Consider the following 25,552-nt stretch of genomic DNA (forward strand, 5'->3'; position numbering starts at 1 on the left):
AATTATTGTAACACTCCAGAATTTGGGTGAAGAACCTATACAGTTTTGTAAAAATGATAGAATAGTTCAAGTGATTATTATTCCTTGTGAAACAATACCCCTTGTGAAAACTGACTCACCTTCCAACATAACTAGCAGAGGAAAGGAAGGATTTCTACTGATAGAATAAAATTGGGAGCTAAAGTATGGGTAAAGCGGAAGCTGGGAGATTTTCCAAGGGCTGCAGAAATTAGCACATAGTAAAGATATTAATGTAGCAGTGGTTTACCCAAGAGAAAATAATTATGAAACTGAATCCTTGACTCATGTATTCTATCATGAATGAGGCTATGATAGTCTCTTTGTTTCTTTTTGGCTTTTGTCTGTTAAATTTGTTTGACAGATTTGTTTCCTGCAGGCTTAGTACCATCCAGCTGCAGATGCCTGATCGCTTAACCCAGATGTCACCCTCTGATGTGTTAGGATGTCACCTCTCAACCTGTCCATTACTGTGATGTGAGGGTCTAACAATGTATCATTCTCTATGTGAGGAGCACCATGCAACAAAGCACTTGATTGCCTTATGAGTTAGAAAAAAAAGCAACAAAATTCATCTGGAAGAACAAAGGGTCAAGAATATGAAGGGAATTAACGAAAAAAGAATGCAAAGGAAAGGGGCCTACCAGTACCAGTTCTCAAACTATATTGTAGAGGGACAACCGGCTAAACTATCTGGTACTGGCTAAGAAATAGAGTGGTGGGATCAGTGGAATTGGTACACAAGACACTAGTAAATAACCAGAGTAAACTTAGTGTTTCATTAAACACAAAGACCCCCAGCTTCTGGAATAAGGACTCACTATTCGACAAAAACTGCTGGGAAAACTGGAAAATCATATGGCAGAAACTAGGTATAGACCAACATCTTACCATACACCATATACCAAGATAATGTCAAAATAGGTATATGATTTAGACATAAAGGATGATGCCATGAAGCAAATTAGGAGAGCAAAGAACAGTTTACCTGTCAGATCTATTGAGAAGGGAAAAATTCATGACCAGACAAGAAACAGATAGCATTAAAAAATGTAAAATAGATAATTTTGATTACAGTAAGTCAAAAAAATTTTGAACAAACAAAACCAATGCAACCAAAATTAGAAGGAAAGCAGAAAGCTGGGAAACAATCTTTACAGCAAATTTATCTGATAAGGGCCTCATTTCTCAAATGTACAAAGAACTGAGTCAAGTGTATAAGAAGAAAAGCCATTCCCCAATTAATAAATGGTCAAAGGATATGAACAAGCAGTTTTCAGATAAAGAAATCCAAGCTATCTATAATGACATGAAAAAGAGCTCTAAATTACTTTTGATTAGAGAAATGCAAATTAAAACAACTCTGAGGTATCACCTTACATCTATCAGGATTGGCTAATATGACAAAAAAGGAAAATGATGAATGTTGGAGAGGATGTGGGAAACTTGGGACAGTAATGCACTGTTAGAATTGCAAACTGATCCAATCATTCTAGAAAGCAAATTGGAACTATGCCCAAAGCACAATCAAACTATGTATACCCTTTGATCCAGCAATACTACTACTAGGTCTTTATCCCAAAGAGATCATAAAAAAGGGAAAAGGAGCCACATGTACAAAAATATTTATAGCAGTTCTTTTTGTGGTGGCAAAAAATTAGAAACTGAGGGGATGCCCATCAATGAGGGAATACTTGAACAAGCTGTGGTATATGAATGCAATGGAATACTATTGTGCTATAAGAAATGATGAACAGGCTGATTTCAGAAAAACCTGGAAAGACTTACATGAACTGATGCAAAGCAGAACCAGGAGAACATTGTACACAGTAACAACAACATTATGTGATGTCCAACCATGAATGACTTAGTTCCTTTCAGCAATACAATGATCAGTCATTCCAAAGGATTCATGATGGAAAAGGCTGTACACATCCAAAGAAAGAACTAATGTACTCAGATGCTTTCCTTATTTCTTTTGTTTTTTTTTTCCTTTTGGTCTGTTTCTTCTTTCACAATATGACTACTATGGAAATATGTTTTACATGATTGCACATGTATAAACTATATCAAACTGCTTACCATTTTAGGAAGAAGGGGAGAGAGGAAGAGAGAAAGATTTGGAATTCAAAATTTTGTGAAAATGAATATTAAAAGATCATCTTTACATATAATTGGAAAAAATAAAATACTTTTAAAGTTTTTAGCAAAGAAAGAAAGAAAATCCTGAAAAAAGAGTCAACAGCTTGGTAAAGGAGGTACAAAAAATACTGAAGAAAATAACATTAAAAATAGAGTAGATCCAATGGTAAAAGAAGCACAAAAATTCACTGAAGAAAAGAACTCCTTAATAAGTAGAATTGGCCAAATGAAAAAGGAGGCAGAAAACCTCACTGAAGAAAATAATTCCTTAAAAATTAAATTTGGATAATTGGAAACTAATGACAACATTAAACATCAAGAAACAATACAACAAAATCAAAAGGATGAAAAAATAGAAGAAAGTATGAAATATCTCATTGGAAAAACAACCTGAAAATAGATTGAGGAGAGATAATTTTTAAATTGTTGGAAAAACCTGAAAGCCATGATCAAAAAAAGAGGGTAAAATAGAAATTGAAAGAATCCACCAATCACCTCCTGAAAGTGATTCCACAATGAAAACTCACAGGAATATTATAGTCAAATTCCAGAACTTCCAAGGCAAGGAGAAAATGCTGCAAACAACCAAAAAGAAACAATTTGGATATCATGGAGCCAGTCAGGATAATACAAGATTTAGCAGCTTCCACATTAAAAGATCAGGGGACTTGGAATATGACATTCTGGAGGGAAAAGGAGCTAGGATTATAAACAAGAACCACATACCCAGCAAAACTGAGTATAATCCCTAAGGTGGGAAAATGGACATTCAATAAAACAAAAGACTTTCAAGTACTCCTGATGAAAAGATAAGAACTGAAGAGAAAATCTCACTTTCAAATACAAGACTTAAGAGAAGCATTAAAAGGTAAACAGGAAAGAGAAATCATAAGGAATCCAATAAGGTTAAACTATTTACATTCCTGCATGGGAAGATGATACTTGCAACCCCCAAGAACTATCATTATTAGGGCAGTTTGAAGAATACATACATAGACAGAGGGCACAGGTGTGAGTTGAATATAAAATCACATCTAAAAAATAAAATTAAGGTGTGAAAGAGTAATGTATTGGGAAAAGGGAGAGGTAGAATGGAGCATATTATCTCACATAAAAGAGATGTTAAAGAGCTTTTACAGTGGAAGGGAAGATGAAGGCTGTTTGCAAGGAGGGGTTGGGAATGTTCTTGAACCCTACTCTTATCAGAAATGGCTCAAAGAGGAAGTAACACACATACTCAGTTGGATATAGAAATCTATCTTACAGGGCAGATTAGGAGAGGCAGTGAATAATCTTAACTGTGAAAAAAAATTCACAGCAAGTTTCTCTAATAAATGCCTCATTTCTCAAATATATGGAGAAATGAGTCAAATTAGTGAAACTAAGAGTCATTCTCCAATTAATAAAATGGTCAAAGGTTATGAATAGGCAGCTTTCAGGCAAAATAATTAAAGCTATCTGTAATTACATGAAAAAATACTCTACATCACTACTGATTAATCCACTACATACTGATTGGCCCCCTCATTATGTGAATTTGAGCTCCCTGAAGCCTGTAACTTCAGTTGTCTATTGTAAAATTTGAAAATTGATGTTCTTTGATGATTAATTAATCTGGTAATAAGATATTTGCCCACCAAGGGACTTTCCAAGGGAGACAAATCAATCTGGTCATAAGATTTTTGCCCACCAAGGAACTTTACAAAGAATTTTAGGGGACACTAGTCCACCTGGTGAAGAACTGATGTAGAAGAGTATCAATCAATCAATCAGGAGTGAAATGCATCTGTATAGTTACTGTGTAATTGCTATGAGAGCTGCTCTGCCATATACATCCTTGACTATGGAGGAGTTTGGGATCCAATTTATTGGTATTTGCTAGCCACACTAATAAATTGATCATGCTTGGATCTTTGTGCCTCAGTTTCTCTTTGTCACAGATTTTTATCATGCCATATCCACACCTAGGAATTGTGATATCACTATAAAAGGGAATTCCCTAGTGAGGCAATTTCCTCTACCAATGCAGAACAGTAAACGTTCTGCAACTTTACAGTTATCCCAATCAATGAGTTAAGTAATTTAATCAAAGCCACAAACCCAGAATGTGTCAGAGATGGGACTTCAAGTAAAAGCCTCCTGTTTCAGGGGTAGCTTTCTATTCACTATATCATCCTGTTTCTCATCACTAATGAACACTGATACAAAATTTTTAAATTGAAATCAAACAGGAAGACATAAAGAAATATATCCAAAAAACTACTCACTATATTCTAGGGATGCAAAAAGGTGATTCTACATTAGGAAAATAATCATATTAAAAAACAAAAGTAATATGATGAATAGATGCAGAAAAAACCTTGATAAAATCCAACATTCATTTATACTAAAAACCTTAAAAAGCATGGGCAGATAGACGATTTTAACATGACAAATGCATATATCTAAAAGTTAGCATAATTTTAAATAGACAAAAAGCAGAAGTTTTCCCAATAAATATGCTCATTCTCCTCACTATTGTTAAACATAATTCTACATATGCTAGGGATAACAATAAGACAAAAGAAAAAACACAAGCAAAGATGATGGTTTGCTTAGAAAATACTATAGAGGGGGCGGAGCCAAGATGGCAGCTGGTAAGCAGGAACTAGTATGAGCTCCGTACGGAGTACCTCCAAAAACCTATAAAAAATGGCTCTGAACCAATTCTAGAACGGCAGAACCCACAAAACAGCAGAGGTAAGCAGGGCTCCAGCCCAGGACAGCCTGGATGGTCTCTGGGTGAGGTCTATCCCACACAGAGCTGGGAGCTGGGAGCTGGGAGCTGGGAACGGAGTGGAGCAGAGTCCAGCGTGGGCAGCGTGGACCATCCAGACCAGAAGCCGGACGGAGGGGGCCCTAGCGCCCTGAATCAGTGAGCTGTGGCAGTTACCAGACTCCTTAACCCACAAACACCAAAGACTGCGGAGAAGGTTAGTGGGAAAAGCTGCGGGAGTAGAAAGATTTCACGGTTCAGCTTCCAGGCCCAGGGGCAGCGGAGGTGGGGCAGCTACAGCTGTTGTTACTTCCGGCTCCAGGCCCACCTGGTGGGAGGAATTAAGTGGCAGATCAGAGCAGGAGTGCAAGGCCTGCTGAAGATCTAAGCCCAGTCTGGGTTGGGGGTTGGGTAAGGAGCAGTGCTGGTGTGGCAGAGCTGGCACCTCCCCCCCAAACGTGGAACATAGAACTCTCTAGTCTACAAGCAGTCATACCCCACTGAAAAACTCAAAGGTCAAGTTAGTTGGCTGGGAATATGGCCAGGCAGCGAAAACGCACCGAGATTCAGTCTCAGAATTTGCATTCTTTCTTTGCTGACAAAGAAGACCAAAACATACAGCCTAAAGAAGTCAATAAAGTGCAAGAGCCTACACCAAAAGCCTCCAAGAAAAACAGGAACTGGTCCCAGGCCATGGAAGAGCTCAAAAAGGATTTGGAAAAGCAAGTTAGAGAAGTAGAGGAAAAATTGGGAAGAGAAATGAGAAGGATGCAAGAAAACCAGGAAAACAAGTCAATGACTTGCTAAAGGAGACCCAAAAAAAATACTGAAAAATACACTGAAGAAAACAACACCTTAAAAAACAGACTAACTCAAATGGCAAAAGAGCTCCAAAAAGCCAATGAGGAGAAGAATGCCTTGAAAGGCAGAATTAGCCAAATGGAAAAGGAGGTCCAAAAGACCACTGAAGAAAATACTACTTTAAAAATTAGACTGGAGCAAGTGGAAGCTAGTGATTTTATGAGAAATCAAGATATTATAAAACAGAACCAAAGGAATGAAAAAATGGAAGATAATGTGAAATATCTCATTGGAAAAACCACTGACCTGGAAAATAGATCCAGGAGAGAGAATTTAAAAATTATTGGACTACCTGAAAGCCATGATCAAAAAAAGAGCCTAGATATCATCTTTCAAGAAATTATCAAGGAGAACTGCCTTGATATTCTAGAGCCACAGGGCAAAATAGAAATTGAAAGAATCCATCGATCACCTCCTCAAGTAGATCCCAAAAAGAAATCTCCCAGGAATACTGTCACCAAATTCCAGAGCTCCCAGATCAAGGAGAAAATACTGAAAGCAGCCAGAAAGAAACAATTTGAGTATTGTGGAAACCCAATCAGAATAACCCAAGATCTGGCAGCCTCTACATTAAGAGATCGAAGGGCTTGGAATACGATATTCCGGAGGTCAATGGAGCTAGGATTAAAACCTAGAATCACCTACCCAGCAAAACTGAGTATCATGCTCCAAGGCAAAATATGGACTTTCAATAAAATAGAGGACTTTCAAGCTTTCTCAGTGAAAAGACCAGAACTGAATAGAAAATTTGACTTTCAAACACAAGAATCAAGAGAAACATGAAAAGGTAATCAAGAAAAAGAACAAGAAAAAGAAATTGCAAGGGACTTACTAAAGGTGAACTGTTTTGTTGACATTCCTACATGGAAAGATGATGTGTATGATTCATGAGACCTCAGTATTAGGGTAGCTGAAAGGAATATGCATACATATATGTTTATGTATATATAGGGGTGAATGTGTATGTATGTATATATCTACGTGTGTATGTGTGTGTATATATATATATATATATACAGAGAGAGAGAGAGAGAGAGAGAGAAAGAGAGAGAGAGGGAGAGAGAGCAGACACAGGGTGAGTTGAAGATGAAGGGAAGATATCTAAAAGAAATAAAATCAAATTAAGGGATGAGAGAGGAACATACTGAGAGAGGGAGATAAGGAGAGATAGAATGGGATGGATTATCTCCCATAAAGGTAGCAAGAGGAAGCAGTTCTGTGGGGGGAGGGGAGAGGGTGGATGAGGGGGGAATGAGTGAACATTGCTCTCATCAGATTTGGCCTAAGGAGGGAATACCATACATACCCAATTGGAAATCTTACCCCACAGGAAAGAAGAGGGAGGAAGATAAAAAAAAAACGGGGGGGATGATGGAGGGGAGGGCAGATGGGGGTGGAGGTAGTCAAAAACAAACACTTTCGAAAGGGGACAGGGTCAAGGGAGAAAATTCAATAAAGGGGGATGGGTTGGGAAGGAGCAAAATATAGTTAGTCTTTCACAACATGAGTATTGTGGAAGGGTTATACATAATGATACACATGTGGCCTATGTTGAATTGCTTGACTTCTTAGGGAGGGTGGGTGGGAAGGGAAGAGGGGAGAGAATTTGGAACTCAAAGTTTTAAAAACAGATGTTCAAAAACAAACATAAATGTTTTTGCATGCAACAAGAAAATAAGATACACAGGCAATGGGGCGTAAAAATTTATCTTGCCCTACAAGAAAGGAAGGGAAAAGGGATGGGAGGGGAGTGGGGTGACAGAGGGGAGCGCTGACTGGGGAACAGGGCAACCAGAATATATGCCATCTTGGAGTGGGGGGGAGGGTAGAAATGGGGAGAAAATTTGTAATCCAAACTTTTGTGAAAATCAATGCTGAAAACGAAATATGTTAAATAAATTAAAAAAAAACTAAAATATTAAATAAAAATGGTAAAATTTAAAAAAAAAGAAAGAAAATACTATAGAACAAGGAAAGAAACTGAAGAAATTAATACCTTCAGTAGTCAGAAAAAAAAACCACAAAAATCATCAGCATTTCTATACAACAAAAACAAAATCCTTAAAGAAATAATACAAAGAGAAATCCCATTCAAAATAATTTCAAAAATACATAAAACACCCAAAAGACAATCTACCAAGACTAAAAATTTGCGAAAATTTATGAAAATTCTTTATAGAAATAATGACAAGTGGAGGGATGCTCACTGCTCATGATTTTGCTTTACCAATACAATAAATATGATATTAAATTAATTTACAGATTTAGCCCTTTACCTTCAAACTACCAAAGAGAAGTACATACTTCATAGAATTAGGGGGAAAAAAGAGCAAAATTTACCTGAAGTCTACAATGTCATGGAAAATCATAAAGAAAGAAAGCAAACCCTGAATTACATTTCAAAGTAGTAATTATGTATACTAGAATCAATACTAGTTAAGTAATAACTTAAGTAAGAATCAATACTAGTTAAGTAATAGAAAAGTAGAAAAATGGATTTTGTTGGTGTTGTTCAGTCATTTTCAGTTGTGTCAGGCTCTTCCTGATGCCATTTGGGATTTTCTAGACAAGGATACTGCAGTGGTTTCCCATTTCCTTCTCCAGCTCATTTTACAAATGAGGAAACAGAGGCAAGCAGGATTAACTGACTTGCCCAGGGTCACAGAGTTAGCAAATGTGGCCTGGAAAATCCAGACTAGAATTGAGAAACATGAATCATCCTGACTCCAGGCCTGGCACTCTATCCACTGAACCACCTAGCTGCCCCAGAACAGACTAGAAAAAGAAGAATCATAAAGAAATAAACTCAATAACTACAAAATCAGGCAAGATAAAATAGAACTTCTATCAAAAGCTACATGGAAAATGTTTCAAATCACAAACAGAAATGCAAAGTAAAGCAACTCCAAAGTTCCACCTCACCTCCATCAAACTGTGAGATGTCACTTAAAGAAAGTGGCAATTGTTAGAAGGAGTATAGGAAGACAAGCTACTCATACATCATTGGTGGATCTCCAAATAGTTCCAACCATTCTGGCAAGCTAACTATTTATACCTTTTGACCCAATGATGCCACTACTAGGCATTATTTGACCCAAAGAGGTCAAAGAAAGGAAAATGACCCACGTGTACAAAAAGTAGCACTTTCTATTGCACCAAAGAACTGGAAACAAAGAAGGATGGTCATCGAGAGAAATGGCTGAAAAAACTGAAAAACTGATATAATTAAATGTTATTGAACTATAAGAAACAACCTAAAAGGATGGATTCAGAAAACTCTGGGAAGATTTATAATGAACTGACATATAACCACAAAAATGCAAAAGAAAACAACTCTCAAAAACTTCAGAGTTCTGATCAAGGCTCTGAACAATCATGCCTTCAGAAGACAAAACCTGTTTCCCCACATCTTTTGGGAACAGAAAATGGGCTAGAGGTTCAGAATGAGATATATTTAGAGGCAAAGTCAATATGTTGATTTGTTTTGCTTGACTATACCTTTTGATTAGAAAAGTGGGGTGAAGATGAAAAAGAAGAAAGAAAAGAGCATCAATGAAGCATTTTAAAAGTACACAGAAAAAAGCAATAAAATTCAAAAGGGAAGACAGGGCAACTTTGTTATCATGTTAAATATAATATGTACTTTTCAAAGTATATATGACAGAAACAATCCTTTTTTCTGTTTTTTTATTAAAGTTTTGATGTTTCATGATGTTTATAAGTTCATAATAATAAAATAATTAAGCTATCAAATGAATCTGTGGTCTTACTGATTTGGGAGTTGTCTTCAGAGAGAAAATCATAACTGTTTGCCCATGCCCAAGCACCTCAGGGACTATGATATTAGGATCCAAGCGTGGTGATTCTACTACCCTTGACGAAAAAAAAAGGTTTGCTATAACACTTTTTACCTTTCCCTTTTTCTTCTGTGTGTAGCACTCTTCCCATATTCATCCTTGAATTACTTTACTTAGATATCTTGCCAAGTTTTCTTTTGACAGGTTTGAACTTCCACTGCTTCTCTCTGCTTTATAATACTGCTCATAATCATCCATCATCATGCTTTGCTAGATTACACAGCCAAGTTTATAGTCTGATCTAATGTTGTTACCTTTGATGGCCAACTCTCTCTGCTTGACAAGGGAAGCCTCAAGTTTTCTAAGGTGCTTTCTAGGCGTTTTTTGTCACCTAATTGTATCAGTTAGTTCACATTGATTTAAGTTCCTAACTAAATTATTATAGTTGTTCTCAAGGTCACTTCTGTTGCCAACTTCCCATTTTTAAAATTTTCAATAGCTTTTGAAATAATTCAGAGTTAAATCTTCTGAACAGTAAGCCATATGCTTTTCTCATTTTTATTCTTTGTTCTTGCTTATTATAACTTCTGATCTCAGTTTGGATGAGTCAAATGTTATAACAAAATTTAATAATAGAAAGCTTTTTAAAATACCTAATTGACAACTTTTGAGAAAATTTAAAAGCAGCAGGAAAGAATTATGTTTAGGCCAATAGCTTATAAGACCAAATCTTCTACCACATACCACACAATAAATATGGAATGACTATGACACATCAATACAAAAGATCACACCAAAAAATATACAGAGAGAACACAAGCAGGTACCTTTCAAAGCTATGGCTAAGAGAAAAATTCTTACCAAAAGAAGAGATAGAGGCAATCATAAAGGATGAAAGTTTCAACTACATAAAATTAGAAAACTTTTATATACACAAAATCAATGCAGATAGGAGAAACTGATAACTAGGCAAAAAATCCTTCTACCAAATACTTCTAATACTTCAAATATATAATCAAAGTGTATAGAACCTTGGTGTTTTTCCTTCTAAGGATATTTTAATTAAAAAGTAGTGGGGGGGGGACCCTGAAAAAAATCACATTTCAGAAATGACTGAATAAGTACATACATACACAAATGCTTGTTGACATCCCTCAATCCTTTAGCAAAGTAATCAAAGGATATGAATAAATTGTTCTCAAAAGAATTCTAAACTATTAACAACATAATGCTATAAGAAATGCAAATTAAAATAACTGAGGTTTCATTCCACACCAAACAAATTGGCAAAGATTACAAAAGACGGAAATAGTCAATGATGGAGCACTATAACAACAATTCGGCTAGCAGCAGCTGTTGAGGCATAAGACCCAACAAGACTAGCAACAAGAAGGCTGCTAGCACAGGTTCTTTGATCTGCTTTACTAAGGAAAGCAATCTCATTTAATCACACATACGTATATCATTAACTTAGTTCAGGGGGAAAAGCCAGCACCCTAAACATAAGAGCAAATACAAATGAATTACAAACAGAGACAATATAAACAGACCAAATCACAATTCAGTTACCAGGGAAGAACCAATGGGTCTGGGTTAGAAAAGCCAGAGGGTAGTTACAACGGCTTGCCCAGAGTCACACACCACTCTTCCAGTGAGTGAGAGACCCCAAAGGAAAAATGCCAACTTCTGAGTTTATATACTCCATTCAGGGTCAAAGGACATCACAACATGCAACTCAAACCCACTTGGCCTAAAAGCTTCTGGTGTCACAAACATGTGACTCAAACCCATGTAAACTAGGCTTTCCCTTGAGGCAAGGAGGTCATCAAAGACTCCTAATTTTATCAAAGAAACAAAGGCTGGACTTATCAAGGGCACCTGATCAAATAAGTGCTCCAAAAGAGTAAACAGTAAAAATAAAAAAAGTCCCACCTTAATTAATATTACAAGCACACAGTCCCAGTGGGCACTTATTAAATGCTAGCTGCTGATACGACCAAAGGGCTATAAAACTGTGCATACCCTTTGATCCAGCAATACCACTACTAGCTCTGTATCCCAAAGAGATCATAAAAAAAGGGGAAAGGGCCCACATAAACAAAAACATTTATAGCAGCTCTTTTTGTGGTGGCAAAGAATTAGAAATTGAGGGGATGCTCATCAACTGGAGAATGGCTGAACAAGTTGAGGTATACAAATGTAATAGAATAATATTGTGCTATAAGAAATGATAAGCAGCAGGCAGCTTTCAGAAAAACCTGGGAAGACTTATATGAACTGATACTAAGTGAAGTAAACAGAACCAAAAGAACATTATATACAGTAACAGTAATACTGTGTGATGATCAACTATGATTAACTTGGCTCTTCTAAGCAATACAATGATCCAAGACAATTCCAAAAGACTCATGATGCAAAATGCTATCCACATCCAGAGAACTGATGGAATCTGAATGCAGATCAGAAGCATACTATTTTCACTTTTGGGGGGTTTTGTTTACTTTGTGGTTTTTTTCCTTTTGTTCTGTTTCTTCTTTTACAACATGACTAATGTGGTGAGATGTTTTACATTACTGCACATGTATAACCAGCATCAGATTCCTTGCTCTCTTGAGAAGGGTGGAAGACAGGGAGGAAGGGAAAAAAATTTGGAACTCAAAAATCTTTCAAAAAATGAATACTGAAAATTGTCTTTATACGGAATTGGAAAAAATAAAATACTATTTAAAAAAGAAAAGAAAGAAAATGAATTCTCCCCTTACAACTAAGTCTTCTGCATGAAATCTGGACAGACCAAAAGTACAAAAACCCAGAAGGCTTCTCTTTTTCACAAATTTTCCTGCTGGTATCTATTTGGCTATCCATGCTACTTTAATGATTTTTCTCCATGGCTTTTTCTCCTTAAATTTCCAAAGGTTGCATTTTCACTATGCCAGACTTAACTGTATTCATTCTGTCTTCTCTTCTCTGAATGTTACTGACACCCTCATCCTCATTCTTTAGTCTCTCTGATTCCATCATCTGGGATTAAGTCAAGATTGGAAAACATATCATTTTATTTTCTGGCTCATATCACTAAAACATTTTGTCCTTGGTGTTTTTCCTTCTAAGGATATTTTTATTAAAAGTAGTGGGGGGGACCCTGAAAAAAAAAATCACATTTCAGAAATGACTGAATAAATACATACATACATAAATGCTTGTTGACATCATGACTGACCTCCAATCCCTCAATCCTTTAGAACTATCCCAAGGGAAAGGATTCTAGGAAGATGGCAGAGTAGGTCAGAAAACTTTGAGCTCTCAAGATTTTCCACAAAAGAGATAAAATAGCACCTCAGGGAGAACACAGAGGAGTGAAAATAAATAAGCACAGGGTTAGAATAGGGGTCCTTCTAAACATCTGGAGAAGATCTAAAGAAAAATCCCTGGACTAGGTTTCCTCCCAGTGAAGAATAAACACCCCTAGGCTAGGGACCTTAAACAACAAGCAGCAAGCCCTGGGGCTATCTGGGTTGAGAGGCTGCCTCTGCCCCAGCCACAGGAACTTTCACCCCGGAACAGTGAGAGGAGTTGGGTGTCTGGGCTGGCGAAGATCTAGGGAACCTCTGCTGAAAAGGAATGCCAGATCCAGCTGTGCTGTGGAGAGCAGAGGGGATGAAAAGGAACCAGCACATGCTGGATAAGTGCAGAAGCAGCGGGGCAGAACACTGATGGCTGTGAGCAATTACAGCAGACTAGAGGTCTTGGTGTGAGTTCAAGGTCTGAGGGGAGAACTGAAGTGGATTTGAGACCAGAGGTATCATACCCCAGGAACAGAGATGATTATAAAAACTAAACTATTACCCAAAAAACGCACAGGCAAAAGAAAATAGAGAACACCCTGTTTGTCTTCAGAGAAGGATAACAAAGCAAAGAAACCCTCTTGTACCCCAAAGAGTAATGTCAAATGGTCACCTGCCCAAAAAGAAATTCATTGAAGAACTTAAAAAAGACTAAACATCAAATTAGAGAGATTGAGGAAAAACCAAAAAGAAAAATAGGAATAATCAACAAAAAGATTATGAAAAAGAACTGGGCAAGGGGAAGACAGAGAAGTTATGAGATGAAGAAATTTTAAAAACCAAAATATAAAGAATGAAAAATAGAAGAGAATATGAAAACATCTCAGGCAGTTTTCAGAGGAAGAAATTAAAGATATCTATAGGCATATGAAAAAATGCTCTAAATCACTATTGATTAGGGAAATGCAAATCAAAACAACTCTTAGATACCACATCTCTCCTGTCAGATTGGCTAAAATAACAAAACAGGAAAATGATACATGCTGGAGAGGATGTGGGAAAGTTGGAGCATTGTTGCATTGCTGGTGGAGTTGTGAACTGATCCAGCCATTTTGGAGAGCAATTTGGAACTATGCCCAAAGGGCTATGGAAATGTTCATACCCTTTGACCCTGCAATACCACTTCTAGGGTTGTATCCCAAAGAAATCACACAAGCAGGAAAGGGACCCATATGTAAAAAAATATTTATAGCGGCTCTTTCTGTGGTAGCTAAGAGTTGGAAATCAAAGGGATGGCCATCAATTGGGGAATGGCTGAACAAGCTGTGGTATATGAAGGTAATGGAATGCTATTGTGCTATAAGAAATGGGGATGATACGGACTTCATAACAACCTGGAAAAACCTACACGACATAATGCTGAGTGAGCGGAGCAGAGCCAAGAGAACATTATACACAACCACAGATGTATGGATTCCGTGAGGACCAACCCTGACAGACTTCGCTCTTCTCAACAACACAAGGTACAAAGACAACTCCAAAGGACTCACGATGGAGAATGCTATCTACATCCTGAAAAAGAACTATGAAGTATGAATGCAGATTGAGCCTTTCCCCCCCGCCCCCTTTTTTTCCTTTTTCACTCTTTTGTTTTTGTTTTTGGGTTGGGTTTTTTTTGGTCCTGTTTCTTCTTTCGCATGACTCATTTCATTGATCGCAGTTCTTCTCCATAACTTGACTAGTGTGTAAAGTAATTCAATGCAAAGTTATACGTGGAAGCTATATGGGATTCCATGCCATCTTGGGGAGGGAAAGGGAGAGGAAGGGAAGAAAATCTGGAACTCAAAATTACGTAGAACCAAGTGTTGTAAACGAAAAATTTTTTAAAAAAAATGCCATCAAAAAAAAAAAAGTCATACATGAGCAGATATCAAAGGTAGACTGGTGGCACAGTAAAGAGAGGGCTAGGCCTGGAGTCAGTGCAAGGGGAAGCAAAGTGGGGCTTTTTACTGTTTTTGTTTCTTTTGGAGTGATTCTCAGCATTGAGGCAATCACTTGATTCAGCCTTTGACTGAATCTTGCCTTTGTTTGTAGGAAGGCCCACACCCTTTTGCTAACTAGGCCATGAGAGGTGTGAAGCCCTCAGGCGCTGAAAAGGGGCATATATACTCTGAGGGGAGCCCTTAAACTAGAACTCTCAGATTTGTGGGAGGAGAGGTTTTGCTTTTGGGGGCTCACTCACTGGAAGAGTGTCATGTGATTTGACCAGAGGAGACTCTGGGTAGTCACTGGAGTCCCCTGGCTTTGAAAAACCCAGATGTTGGTGCTTCTGTCTCTGGTAACTATGTATATAATGTCTTCGAGAGACAGCTAGAAGTCTGTCTGCTGATTTGTGTTATTTTGCTCTGTTTATATAATTTCTGCTTGTAATTTCTGTTTGTGTTTTCTCTGAAGTTGAGGGTGCTGACTTTTCCCCCTGAACTAAGTGAATGATGTATGTATGTTTAATTAAAGTGAGATTATAAACCAAAAAAAAGAAAAGAAAAGAAAAGAAAAATAACTGATCTGGAGAACAGATCAAGAAGAGAAAACATGGGGGTGGGGCCAAGATGGCAGCTGGAAAACAGGGACCTGCTTAAGCTCTCCCCCACATCCCTCCAAACACCTGTAAAAAATAGCTCCGAACAAATTCTAGAACTACAAAACCCACAAAATAACAGAGGGAAACAAGTCTCCAGCCCAAAACGGACTGGATGGTCCCTGGCGTGCTGGTGGGGAGCGCAGCCCAATGTGGGCCACACCAGGACAGACCAGACCAGGAGTCACGTGAAGCAGGCTTTAGAGCCATGAATTACTGAGCTGTGGCAGTTACCAGACTTCTCAACCCACAAATGCCAAAGACAATGGAGCAGGTTAGTGGGAAAACTGCTCAATCTGGGTGAGAGAAGTACGCAGTCCAGTCCCAGCCCGGGGCTGGGGGGAGGGGGGGGGGGGCGCGGCGGCAGCAGGAAGCTCCTGCGGCTGCTTCCAGAGCTCCAGTGTCAGCTGCTTCCAGAGTCCCTGGCCCACACAGTGGGAGGAATCAAACGGTGGATTCGAGAGAGGGAGTGCAGGGAGCTCTTTGCTGGCATGGAGGCAAGGTTCTATTGCTTTGCCCTGCTTGGATCTGGGTCATGGTCCTGGTTGGCGGTTCTTGGGGGAGAAAGAGCACTGGTGTGACAGAGCTTGAAGTGACTGGAGTAGAAGTAGCTCTGAAAACAGCAGCACAGCCCCTAAACCTTGGGACAAAGCACTCTCCTCTAAAAGCAGTCATACCCTGACCAAAAGCTCAAGCATCAAGTAGTTGGCTGAGAATGTGGGTAGGCAGTAAAAAAGGACTCAGACTCAGATTACAGAACCTTTTTTTGGTGGCAAAGAAGATCAAAACATACAGCCAAAAAAAAGTCAACAAAGTCAAAGAGCCTACATCAGAAGCTTCTAAGAAAAACATGAACTGGTCTCAGGCCATAGAACAGCTCAAAAAGGATTTGGAAAATCAAGTAAGAGAAGTAGAGGAAAAATTGAGAAGAGAAATGAGAATGATGCAAGAAAATCATGAAAAACAAGTCAATGACTTGGTAAAATAGACCCAAAAAAATACTGTAGAAAATAACACCTTAAAAAATAGACTAACTCAAATGGCAAAAGAGCTCCAAAAAGCCAATGAGGAGAAGAATGCCTCGAAAGGCAGAACTGGCCAAATGGCAAAGGAGGTTCAAAAGACCACTGAAGAAAATACTACCTTAAAAATTAGATTGGAGCAAATAGAAGCTAGTGACTTTATGAGAAATCAAGATATTATAAAACAGAACCAAAGGAATGAAAAAATGGAAGACAATGTGAAATATCTCATTCGAAAAACTACTGACCTGGAAATAGATCCAGGAGAGACAATTTAAAAATTAAATGGACTACCTGAAAACCATGATGAAAAACAGAGCCTAGATAACATCTTTCAAGAAATTATCAAGGAGAACTGCCCTGATATTCTAGAGCCAGAGGGTAAAACAGAAATTGAAAGAAACCACCAATCGCCTCCTGAAAAAGATCCCAAAAAGAAAACTCCTAGGAATATTATTGCCAAATTCCAGAGCTCCCAGATCAAGGAGAAAATGATGCAAGCAGCCAGAAAGGAACAATTTGAGTATTGTGGAAACATAATCAGGATAACACAAGATCTAGCAGCTTCTACATTAAGGGATTGAAGGGCTTGAAATATGATATGCCAGAGGTATCGGAGCTAGGATTAAAACCAAGAATCACCTACCCAGCAAAACTGAGATAATGCTACAAGGCAAAATATGGATTTTCAATAAAATAAAGGACTTTCAAGCTTTCTCAGTGAAAAGACCAGAGCTGAATAGAAAATCTGACTTTCGAACTCAAGAATTAAGAGAAGCATGAACAGGTAAACAAGAAAAAGAAATCATAAGGGACTTACTAAAGTTGAACTGTTTTGTTCACATTCCTATATGGAAAGATGATGTGTATAATTCATGAGACCTCAGTATTAGGGTAGCTGAAGGGAATATACATATAAATGTGTGTGTGTATATATATATATATGTAGGCAGAGGGCACAGGGTAAGTTGAATATGAAGGGATGATATCTAAAAAAAAACAAATTAAAGGATGAGAGAGGAATATATTGAGAGAGGAAGAAAGGGAGAGATAGAATGGGGTAAATTATCTCACATAAAAGTGGCAAGAAAGAGCAGTTCTGTAGGAAGGGAAGAGGGGGCAGGTGAGGGGAAATGAGTGAATCTTGTGCTCATCAGATTTGACTTGAGGAGGGAATAACATACACACTCAATTGGATATCTTACCCCACAGGAAAGGAGGGGGAAGGGGGTAAAAAAGGGGGTACAATAGAAGGGTGGGCAGATAGGGGGAGGAGGTAATCAAAAAAAAACACTTTCAAAAAGGGACAGGGTCAAGGGAGAAAACTGAATAAAGGGAGACTGGATAGGAGGGAGCAAAATATAGTTAGTCTTTCACAACATGAGTATTGTGGAAGGGTTTTACATAATGACACACATGTGACCTATGTTGAATTGCTTGTCTTCTTAGGGAGGGTGGGTGGGGAGGGGAGAGGGGAGAGAATTTGGAACTCAAAGTTTTAAAAGCAAATGTTAAAAAAAAAAAAGGTTGGTTTTACATGCAACTGGGAAATAAGATATACTGGCAATGGGGAATAGAAATCTATCTTGCCCTACAAGAAAGTAAGGGAAAAGGGGATGGGGGGGAGTGGGGTGACAGAAGGAAGGGCTGACTGGGGAACAGGGCAATCAGAATATATGCCATCTTGGAGTGGGGGGGGAGGGTAGAAATGGGGAGAAAATTTGTACTTCAAAATCTTGTGGAAATCAATGCTGAAAACTAAAAATATTAAATAAATAATAATAATTTAAAAATAAAAAAATTAGATTGGAGCAAGTGGAAGCTAGTGATCTTGTGAGAAATCAAGAAATTATAAAATAGAAGCAAAAGAATGAAAAAATGGAAGACAATGTGAAATATCTCATTGGAAAAACCACTGACCTGGAGAATAGATCCAGGAGATTTAAAAATTATTGGACTACCTGAAAACCATGACCAAAAAAGGAGCCTAGATATCATCTTTCAAGAAATTATCAGGAAAACTGCCCTGATATTCTAGAACCAGAGGGTAAAATAGAAATTGAAAGAATCCGCCTCTTGAAAAAGATCCCAAAAAGAAAACACCTAGGAATATCAATAAGGGCAGCAACCCCTGCAGGGAAGGGACCTGCCAACCCTGCCACTATTAACAACCACTAACCAACTGCCAACGAGCAGGTAAGCCCAAGAGCCCCCGGAAAGTAATACTCAGCTACCTAAGACCCCTAGCTTTGCTTATAGAACTGCCCTTGCATCCACTGTTCAGAAAAACAACCTGTTTGCAGATTTAACCTGGTGATTAACTCTGAACGTGCTGCAGCGCCACAGCTTCTTTGACTTAAAAAAGGTTCTTACCACCAAAGTCCTCAGCAATGTTAAGTGGCTCAAAATAAAAAACTGGTACGATTTTATAAATGGAAACGTTATCAAAGAAGATACATTACTATCTGCTTAGCCCAAGCATCCTAAAGATCTTTAGGTCTTTCCACATGACTTGCAGCTGAAACTTCCTATACATGCTATATATCTCTATTAGAATGCGAACTACTTAAGAGCAGAGAACTAGCTTACTTTTCTATTTGTATCACCAGTGCTTAGGAAGAAGGCAAGCAGCCAGCACTTATTATTTACTACCCAGATATTATGATAAGCACTAGGTATATAAAATATAAGCAAAAATACAGTCCCTGCCCTTAAAGAGTTTATATTCTCATAGAAAGCAGTGTAGAGATATTAAGTAACTTGACCAAAGTCACCTCTGTAGTATTAAAAAGAGAAAAGATTCAAACCAAGGTCCTCTGAGTCCATGGGAAAATATGAACAATATTAGCACAGGATGAAAAGCATGGATAAGTTACAATCTGGAACCAGACAGATCCTTGCAAGAACCAAAGTTTACACTCTGGAGATACAGTCCTACAATTCACAACACTTTTTTACAGAATGAAGTATTCTGTCACACAAAAGTCAGCCAACAAGCATTTATAAAATGCCACCTACTACCACTATTACTACTACTGTTACACCTAGCTAATATGTAGTGCTTTAAGGCTTGCAAGGTGTTTTACATGTTGACCCATTTAACATCCTCACAGCAACCCTACTGTGAAGTAGGTGCTATTATTCTTCCCATTTTTACAGATGAGACACAGAGAGCTTAAGTGACTTGCCCAGTATGTGTCTGAAAGCAGATTCTTACTCACATCTTCCTCACTCAAGTTCCCAGCTCAATCCACAACAATAGCTATTTGTGTCACAGGACAGGTGAGCAGTACTCATGCCTCTCCTTGGACCATGCCAGGTTCCAAGAACTGAGGGCTTGCAGACCCCTAGAACTAGCTCTGGAAAAAAAAAAAAGCACCTAGCAGGAATGAAAGTCTCTCTTGGAGAATGGTGGGGGAAGATGAGACTAGAAATGTGTCTGTTCTGCCTCCCATGCAGCCAGACACAACTACAGTTCCTTGCTACATATGGTCCTCCTCTCCACTAGGGGCACTATATCCTTACATATGGGTGTTTTGTCCATGGGAATATAATTTTCGGTTGCTTATATTTTTTAACGTATTTGGGGGTTTAGGGACTAGATTTTTTTCTAAAAGCTGGAACAATTTACTTTTTGTCTTGTATAATTTTCATTTATGATTTCTTGAAATATAGATCTGAAAAAACAGGCTTTTAAAATAATTGGTTTAAAAGGAGTCCAAAGCCCATTTTGTTTCAAATGCAGCTACCTTGACTAATACTTTAAGTCCAAATCACTGTGGCTTTCATTGAATGGCCAACAATTGTTTGTCATTGCTTTAGAAGAGGATCAATGACATCACCTGAGGATGTCTTGCCTGTGAAATGCACTTAAGTGAGGCAGAGTTGCACAAAGTGGTCCAAGAAGTCACTGAATGTCAGTAGCAAGACAAAAGTCAGGATGCAGCAGAAGACCTTGGCATCTTTGATGTCTGATCAAGCTCTAAGCACTCCACACCACCTTCTTTAGCCACCATAAAGCTGAACAAATTAGAACAAATAGTCACTGGGGGAAGTGTTCAAGCTTGGGATAGACATCCTCCTAACTCACCAAATGGTTTGACGCCTGAGCCCCCAGCCCAAGACTCAATGGCTCATTGTTTAGGTTCTAATGGCTTAGAATGAGTGACAATAGCTATGGTTTTTTGTTCTGGGGAGAAACTTTGCAGGCCTCCCCCTGTCAGATTTTTCTGTGATGGTAAATTAGGCCACCTTCTGTCTCAATTCTTACCTAGCTCTTAGTCATGAACTGGGTTGCCTCAGACAAACTGAGAATTAAAGCCAAGGTCATCCACTGCATCCCAGGCCCTTGACTTTTGTCTTACCACTGGACGTAGATGACTCTGGAAAAGTGAGGATGACGACTTTTCACAGCTCTGCCTCACTTACATCCAATTCACTAGCAAAGTCAAGAAATCACTCTCATGATGTTATTGGTCCTCTTCAAGAACGAAGGTCAAGCTACAACAAACAAGATGGTATACAGAATAAAACTGGAGATAATCTGAGGGAAGGCAATAACATTAAGAAGGATGTTGAAAGTCATTTTGCAAAAGGTAAAGTTTTAGCCAAGATTAGAGAGAAGTCAGGATACAAACATAAGAATCAAAGGAAATACAGGCATGGAGGACAACAGCCAGTGAAAATGCCCAAAGTCAAGTTGTAGAGCATCTTGTACAGGGACAGCAAGGAGGCCAGTGTCACTGATTCACTAACGGAGGTGTAAGGAAGTAGTAAAGTATAGAAAGTAAGTAGCAGTAAGTTAGGAAGTAAAGTGTAAGAAGACTGGAAAGGTAGGAGTGTCAAGTTATGAAGAGCTTTAAAAGCCCAGCAGATGATTTTATATTTGATCCTGGACATTAACGGGAGCAACTGGTGTTTACTGAATAAGGAAATGACATGGTGAGACCTTTAGGAAGATCAATTTGATGACTGACAGGAAAATGGACTGGAATGGGGAAATTTAAGGTAGAGAGGCAAACCAACAGGCTATTGCAAGACTTCAGGATAATATCATAGGAGTGAAGATGCGGCCTGGGGTAGAAGAGAGATGTTAGTAAGGTAAAAATGACAGAACTTGGCCACAGATTGGTTTGAGGGGGAACAAGGTGAGACAGAGTGAGGATCTGAGGATGACACTGGTGGTGTGAGCTTTGGTAATTAGGCAGATGAAGATGTCCTCAAATGAAATAGTGAAGTTCTAAAAAGGGGAAGATTTTAGGGAAAAAGAAAATGGGCTCAGTTTTGGATGTGTTCAGTTTAACATGTCTACAAAACATCCAGTTCTATAAGGTAGTTGGTGATCAGAAGTGGAGGTCAGGAAAAGAGGATAGGGTAGGAAAAATTCGTCCGAGATTCATCTGCATAGAGATAATTGAATCCATGGGAATACAGGAAGGAAAAAGAGAAGGCCCAGTAGAGAGGACTGGGGAGACAACCTGGGTTAGCATAAATAAAAAGCAAGCAAAGGAGTATAAGAAGGTTATTTGGTATAGTAATCTTTAAGAGATATCTAGAAGGTGGTGAGAAAAACACAACCGGAGTTTGGTAATCTAAAAAATTTTGAGGAAAGGTAACTCTGAATTTAAATCCTTCTTTGGGAAATGGCCAAGGCCATTCAGGATAAGCAAGAAGCAAAAGAAAACACACTTGTGGAGTACAGAATACAGACTACTGAAAGAAGTCTATAGAAGGAATATATTAGAAGTCTACAGGAAAAAAAAAGTCTACACGAAACTCCATCAAACAAATCAGATTACTTGATCAACACCTATACTCCCCTAACAGGCCATACTGTTTGGGGGAAAAAAATCCTTTTCTGTCCCTGGAACATTTCTCAAGGTTCAAGCAAAACTCGGTTAATCGGCGACATACTACCCCAAAGCAGCAGCGGGTGAGTGGGCAAGGTTGTCCCAAACAACACCTAGAAAGGGCAGGGCCTGGAGACCAGAAGCTGGACTGAGATTTGTGTTTTATTTCTCCACCCATACTCCCTGGTTGGAGAAGTGGGATGGGCAAAAACTGCAGCTGCTAAACACTTCGAGGTTTGGAAAAAGCTTCTTTTGGCTTGACCTACAGACTGGAGGAGACAAACCAGGCGGCGGGAGGGGCAAAGGAAAGGGAAAGGAAAGACAGAGAGCCCAGGACGGCCGGACAGGTGCATCAGCACCCTCCCTCTCCAAACACTGGGAGGGGGGACCCCCGAAGTCCGAGCCGAGGGAGGGAGGCGGTAGGGGTACAAGGAGGTCCAGCCGAGCGACGAGAAAGGGGAGCGCCTCAGGAGGGCCCCGTCCTCACCTGGTTAAGCTCATTCTCGGCCGCGATCCGCAGTTTGGGATCGATGGTGCCTTTCAGCGCCTGGATGATCCGGTTGGGATCCATCTTCCTTGCTCAAGAAGCGAGGGCTCCACTGCCACCTTCTCTGCAGGCCTGGGCGACGGAGGTACTGGTAACTTCGCTTTAATAACCTCCTGCCTCCTCCCCCTTTTGTCCGGTCTACCTGAGGCCCAGCTTCTGGCTCCCGGCTCCGGCCGCCGCCGCCACCAGAAACTCCTAGCAGCACGGCGCTGACTTGCTAAACCCCTTCTTTCCTCCCTCCCCCCACTCCCTCAACTCCCTCTCCATTCACCGGTTTGCGACAGCCGTGAGGGCCAGGGGAGGGGGTGGGAGAGGAAGGAAAGGAAGAGCTGCCTTCCTTTACGGCAGCTGCTCTCTGCTTCTCCCTTCCTCCTCCTCCTCCAAGGGGTTGGTACCACGCAGACAGGGAGCAGCCATCTTGTTGTACGGAAAAGAGCTTCCCGCTAGGAAGGGAGCTCAAGCTCCGGGAGATGTCCCCTACATCCATCCAGCCACAGCTTCTTCATTCATTTCCTGCAGGCTAAATTTCAAGTGGGGCACGTCTTGGGTTCATTTAATGGGAGAAGTGCAGCTGCCCCAGTTGTGTCTAGGAGTTAAAAAAGAGGAAAGGGAAAACAGCATTGCGTCCCTTTCTGAGTTTTAACAGTGGCCACGAATTGTTTTTCCTGACTATAGTTGGCAGCTTGAAGTATCCAAGACTCCGCTTGCCTCTTATCTAAAGACCCTAAAGGTATTCTGGTAAATATTTAACGACCAGTTGAGAGCATTTAGAGGCGTAGATGCTCACTGAGAAAATTTAACAACCAGCTCTCCTGAGCCAATCCGAGCTGGCTCCAGCACCATCCCTCCTCTCTCCTGATAGAACGTGTGAAAAATCCCTGCATCCCCTCGGATAAAAATGCGAAGTGTAGGAGCCAGTTCCGAAACTTTACTGTCTTTGTGAAAACCAGATCAGACTCAAAAGTAAAGGAAAAAAAAAAAGGCAGAATCCCAGTGAAGTAATTAGCAAGAAAGAGGAGACCATTTAATGAAATATCTATTCAGGGGTGGGGAACCTGCGGCCCTGAGACCACATGTGGCCTTCTAAATCCTTGGATTCAGCCTTTAGACCGAGTCCAAATTTTATAGAGCAAATCCTTTTATTGAGGGGATTTGTTCTGTGAAGTTTGGATTCCGTCAAAGGGTGGCATTTGAGGACCTAGAGAGCCACATGTGGCCTTGAGGCCGCAGGTTCCCCACCCCTCAGATCCTATAGATTTGGTTAATCAGATTTGGGTACAATCCTGACTAGATAAGAGAAGCTGCTATATATAGAAAAATTAATATGCTTGATGAATTATTTGGTTCTTTTCCGTCCTACTTTTTATTTAATGATTGATTAAAAGTTTGTGTGATTTAAATAATTTAAATTTGCTGCATATTCTTAACAATCACCTCCATTAGGATCTCCTGAGTTTAATAAAACTGGTAGTCTCTGTTCACTTTAGTACAATTTCCACCTGTCAGTAAAGAAAATTAATTTTAATGTTGTATCATTTGATTATTAACATTAATTTGTAATATTCCCTTCTCTGTTCAAAAGGCCATCTCTTATACTAGTTTACAGAGAAAACGCACTCAGTCTAGTCTAACTGAGGAAATGTCATTCCTATCTCTTCCAAGGAAGATGCTGGGCCTTTCTGTTTGCCCAGTAAAACAGAAACTAAACTGAGCTGGTCAAAAGCTATCAAGAGCTACTCATGTGACCTTGTTCCCTACGTTAGAGTTTGGGGTACTCTAGCTCACAAAGGAGAAAAACAAGCAGAGAGGTTCGAATCAGGGTGGCTTTCTTTGCCCAGACTGCTGGAGGCCGCTAAATCTCAAGACCAGGCCTTGTTCCTCAGCTGACCTTACCTTCCACCCTGCCCATGATGAAGTAATCAAAAGGCACTGAGATCACTTAGCCCACCTCTTCATTAAATATCCACCGTTCAGGGTTGCTATTCACTTGTCAGGGGAAGTCCCTATTAGAGGGCGACACATGGAGATTTGAGGTGACACAAGTCACTACCTTTTTGTCTTTGGTCACCAAGAGAGAACACTGACAATCAATTTATATTGGCTGGCCTAATCAATAAATTGATTTGTAATACCCAGAACTTTGTCTCTCAGGATTTTATTTGTGACACCCTGTCAATAAACATTTACTAAGTGCCTACTATGTGCTAGGCACTATACTATACCCTGGGGATACAAAGGTAAAATGCAGTTCTTGCTCTCAAGAAGATCAATCTAATTGGGAAGACAAAATACAAACAATAAATGAGCCGTATATATGAAATAAATTGGAAATAATGAACAGAGGGAAGGAGCTAGAATTAAGGACTACCATGTAAGGCTTCAAGTGGTTGGCTCCCCCATCCTTCATTGTGAAAAGTTCATTATAAAATTTCTTCAGATCTTTTTCATTTTTCTTCTTTTTGTTGTCTTTACATTTTCGTGCTTAAATGCCACTTGAATGACTTTTCTTGTTTAGGTCTCTTGTAAAACCAATATTTATTAAATGCTTATTATGTAGCAGGCACTGCGCCCGAGTGCTGGGAGTTCAGAAAAAGGCAAAAACAGTCCCAGCCCCCACATACAAACAAGATATTTCCAGG

The 25,552-nt window shown here is 39.3% G+C and overlaps 1 protein-coding gene across 3 annotated transcripts in view; it reads right to left on the reverse strand.

Moving 5' to 3' along the window:
* IPO8 (importin 8) overlaps positions 1-23,267 on the reverse strand; it is a 190,420-nt gene extending 167,153 nt beyond the window's left edge. For 2 of the 3 annotated variants that reach the window (XM_036759719.1, XM_036759720.1), the window contains exon 1: positions 22,854-23,199. In XM_036759719.1, coding sequence (XP_036615614.1) covers positions 22,854-22,937 — 84 coding nt within the window. In that variant the 5' untranslated portion in view covers positions 22,938-23,199. Of the gene's footprint in view, positions 1-22,853 lie in introns of all 3 variants that reach the window. The other variant, XM_036759721.1, reaches the window with a different exon arrangement.
* Positions 23,268-25,552: the final 2,285 nt, after the last annotated feature.

The sequence above is a fragment of the Trichosurus vulpecula genome, chromosome 5, assembly GCF_011100635.1.
Source record: "Trichosurus vulpecula isolate mTriVul1 chromosome 5, mTriVul1.pri, whole genome shotgun sequence".
Taxonomy (NCBI): Eukaryota; Metazoa; Chordata; class Mammalia; order Diprotodontia; family Phalangeridae; genus Trichosurus; species Trichosurus vulpecula.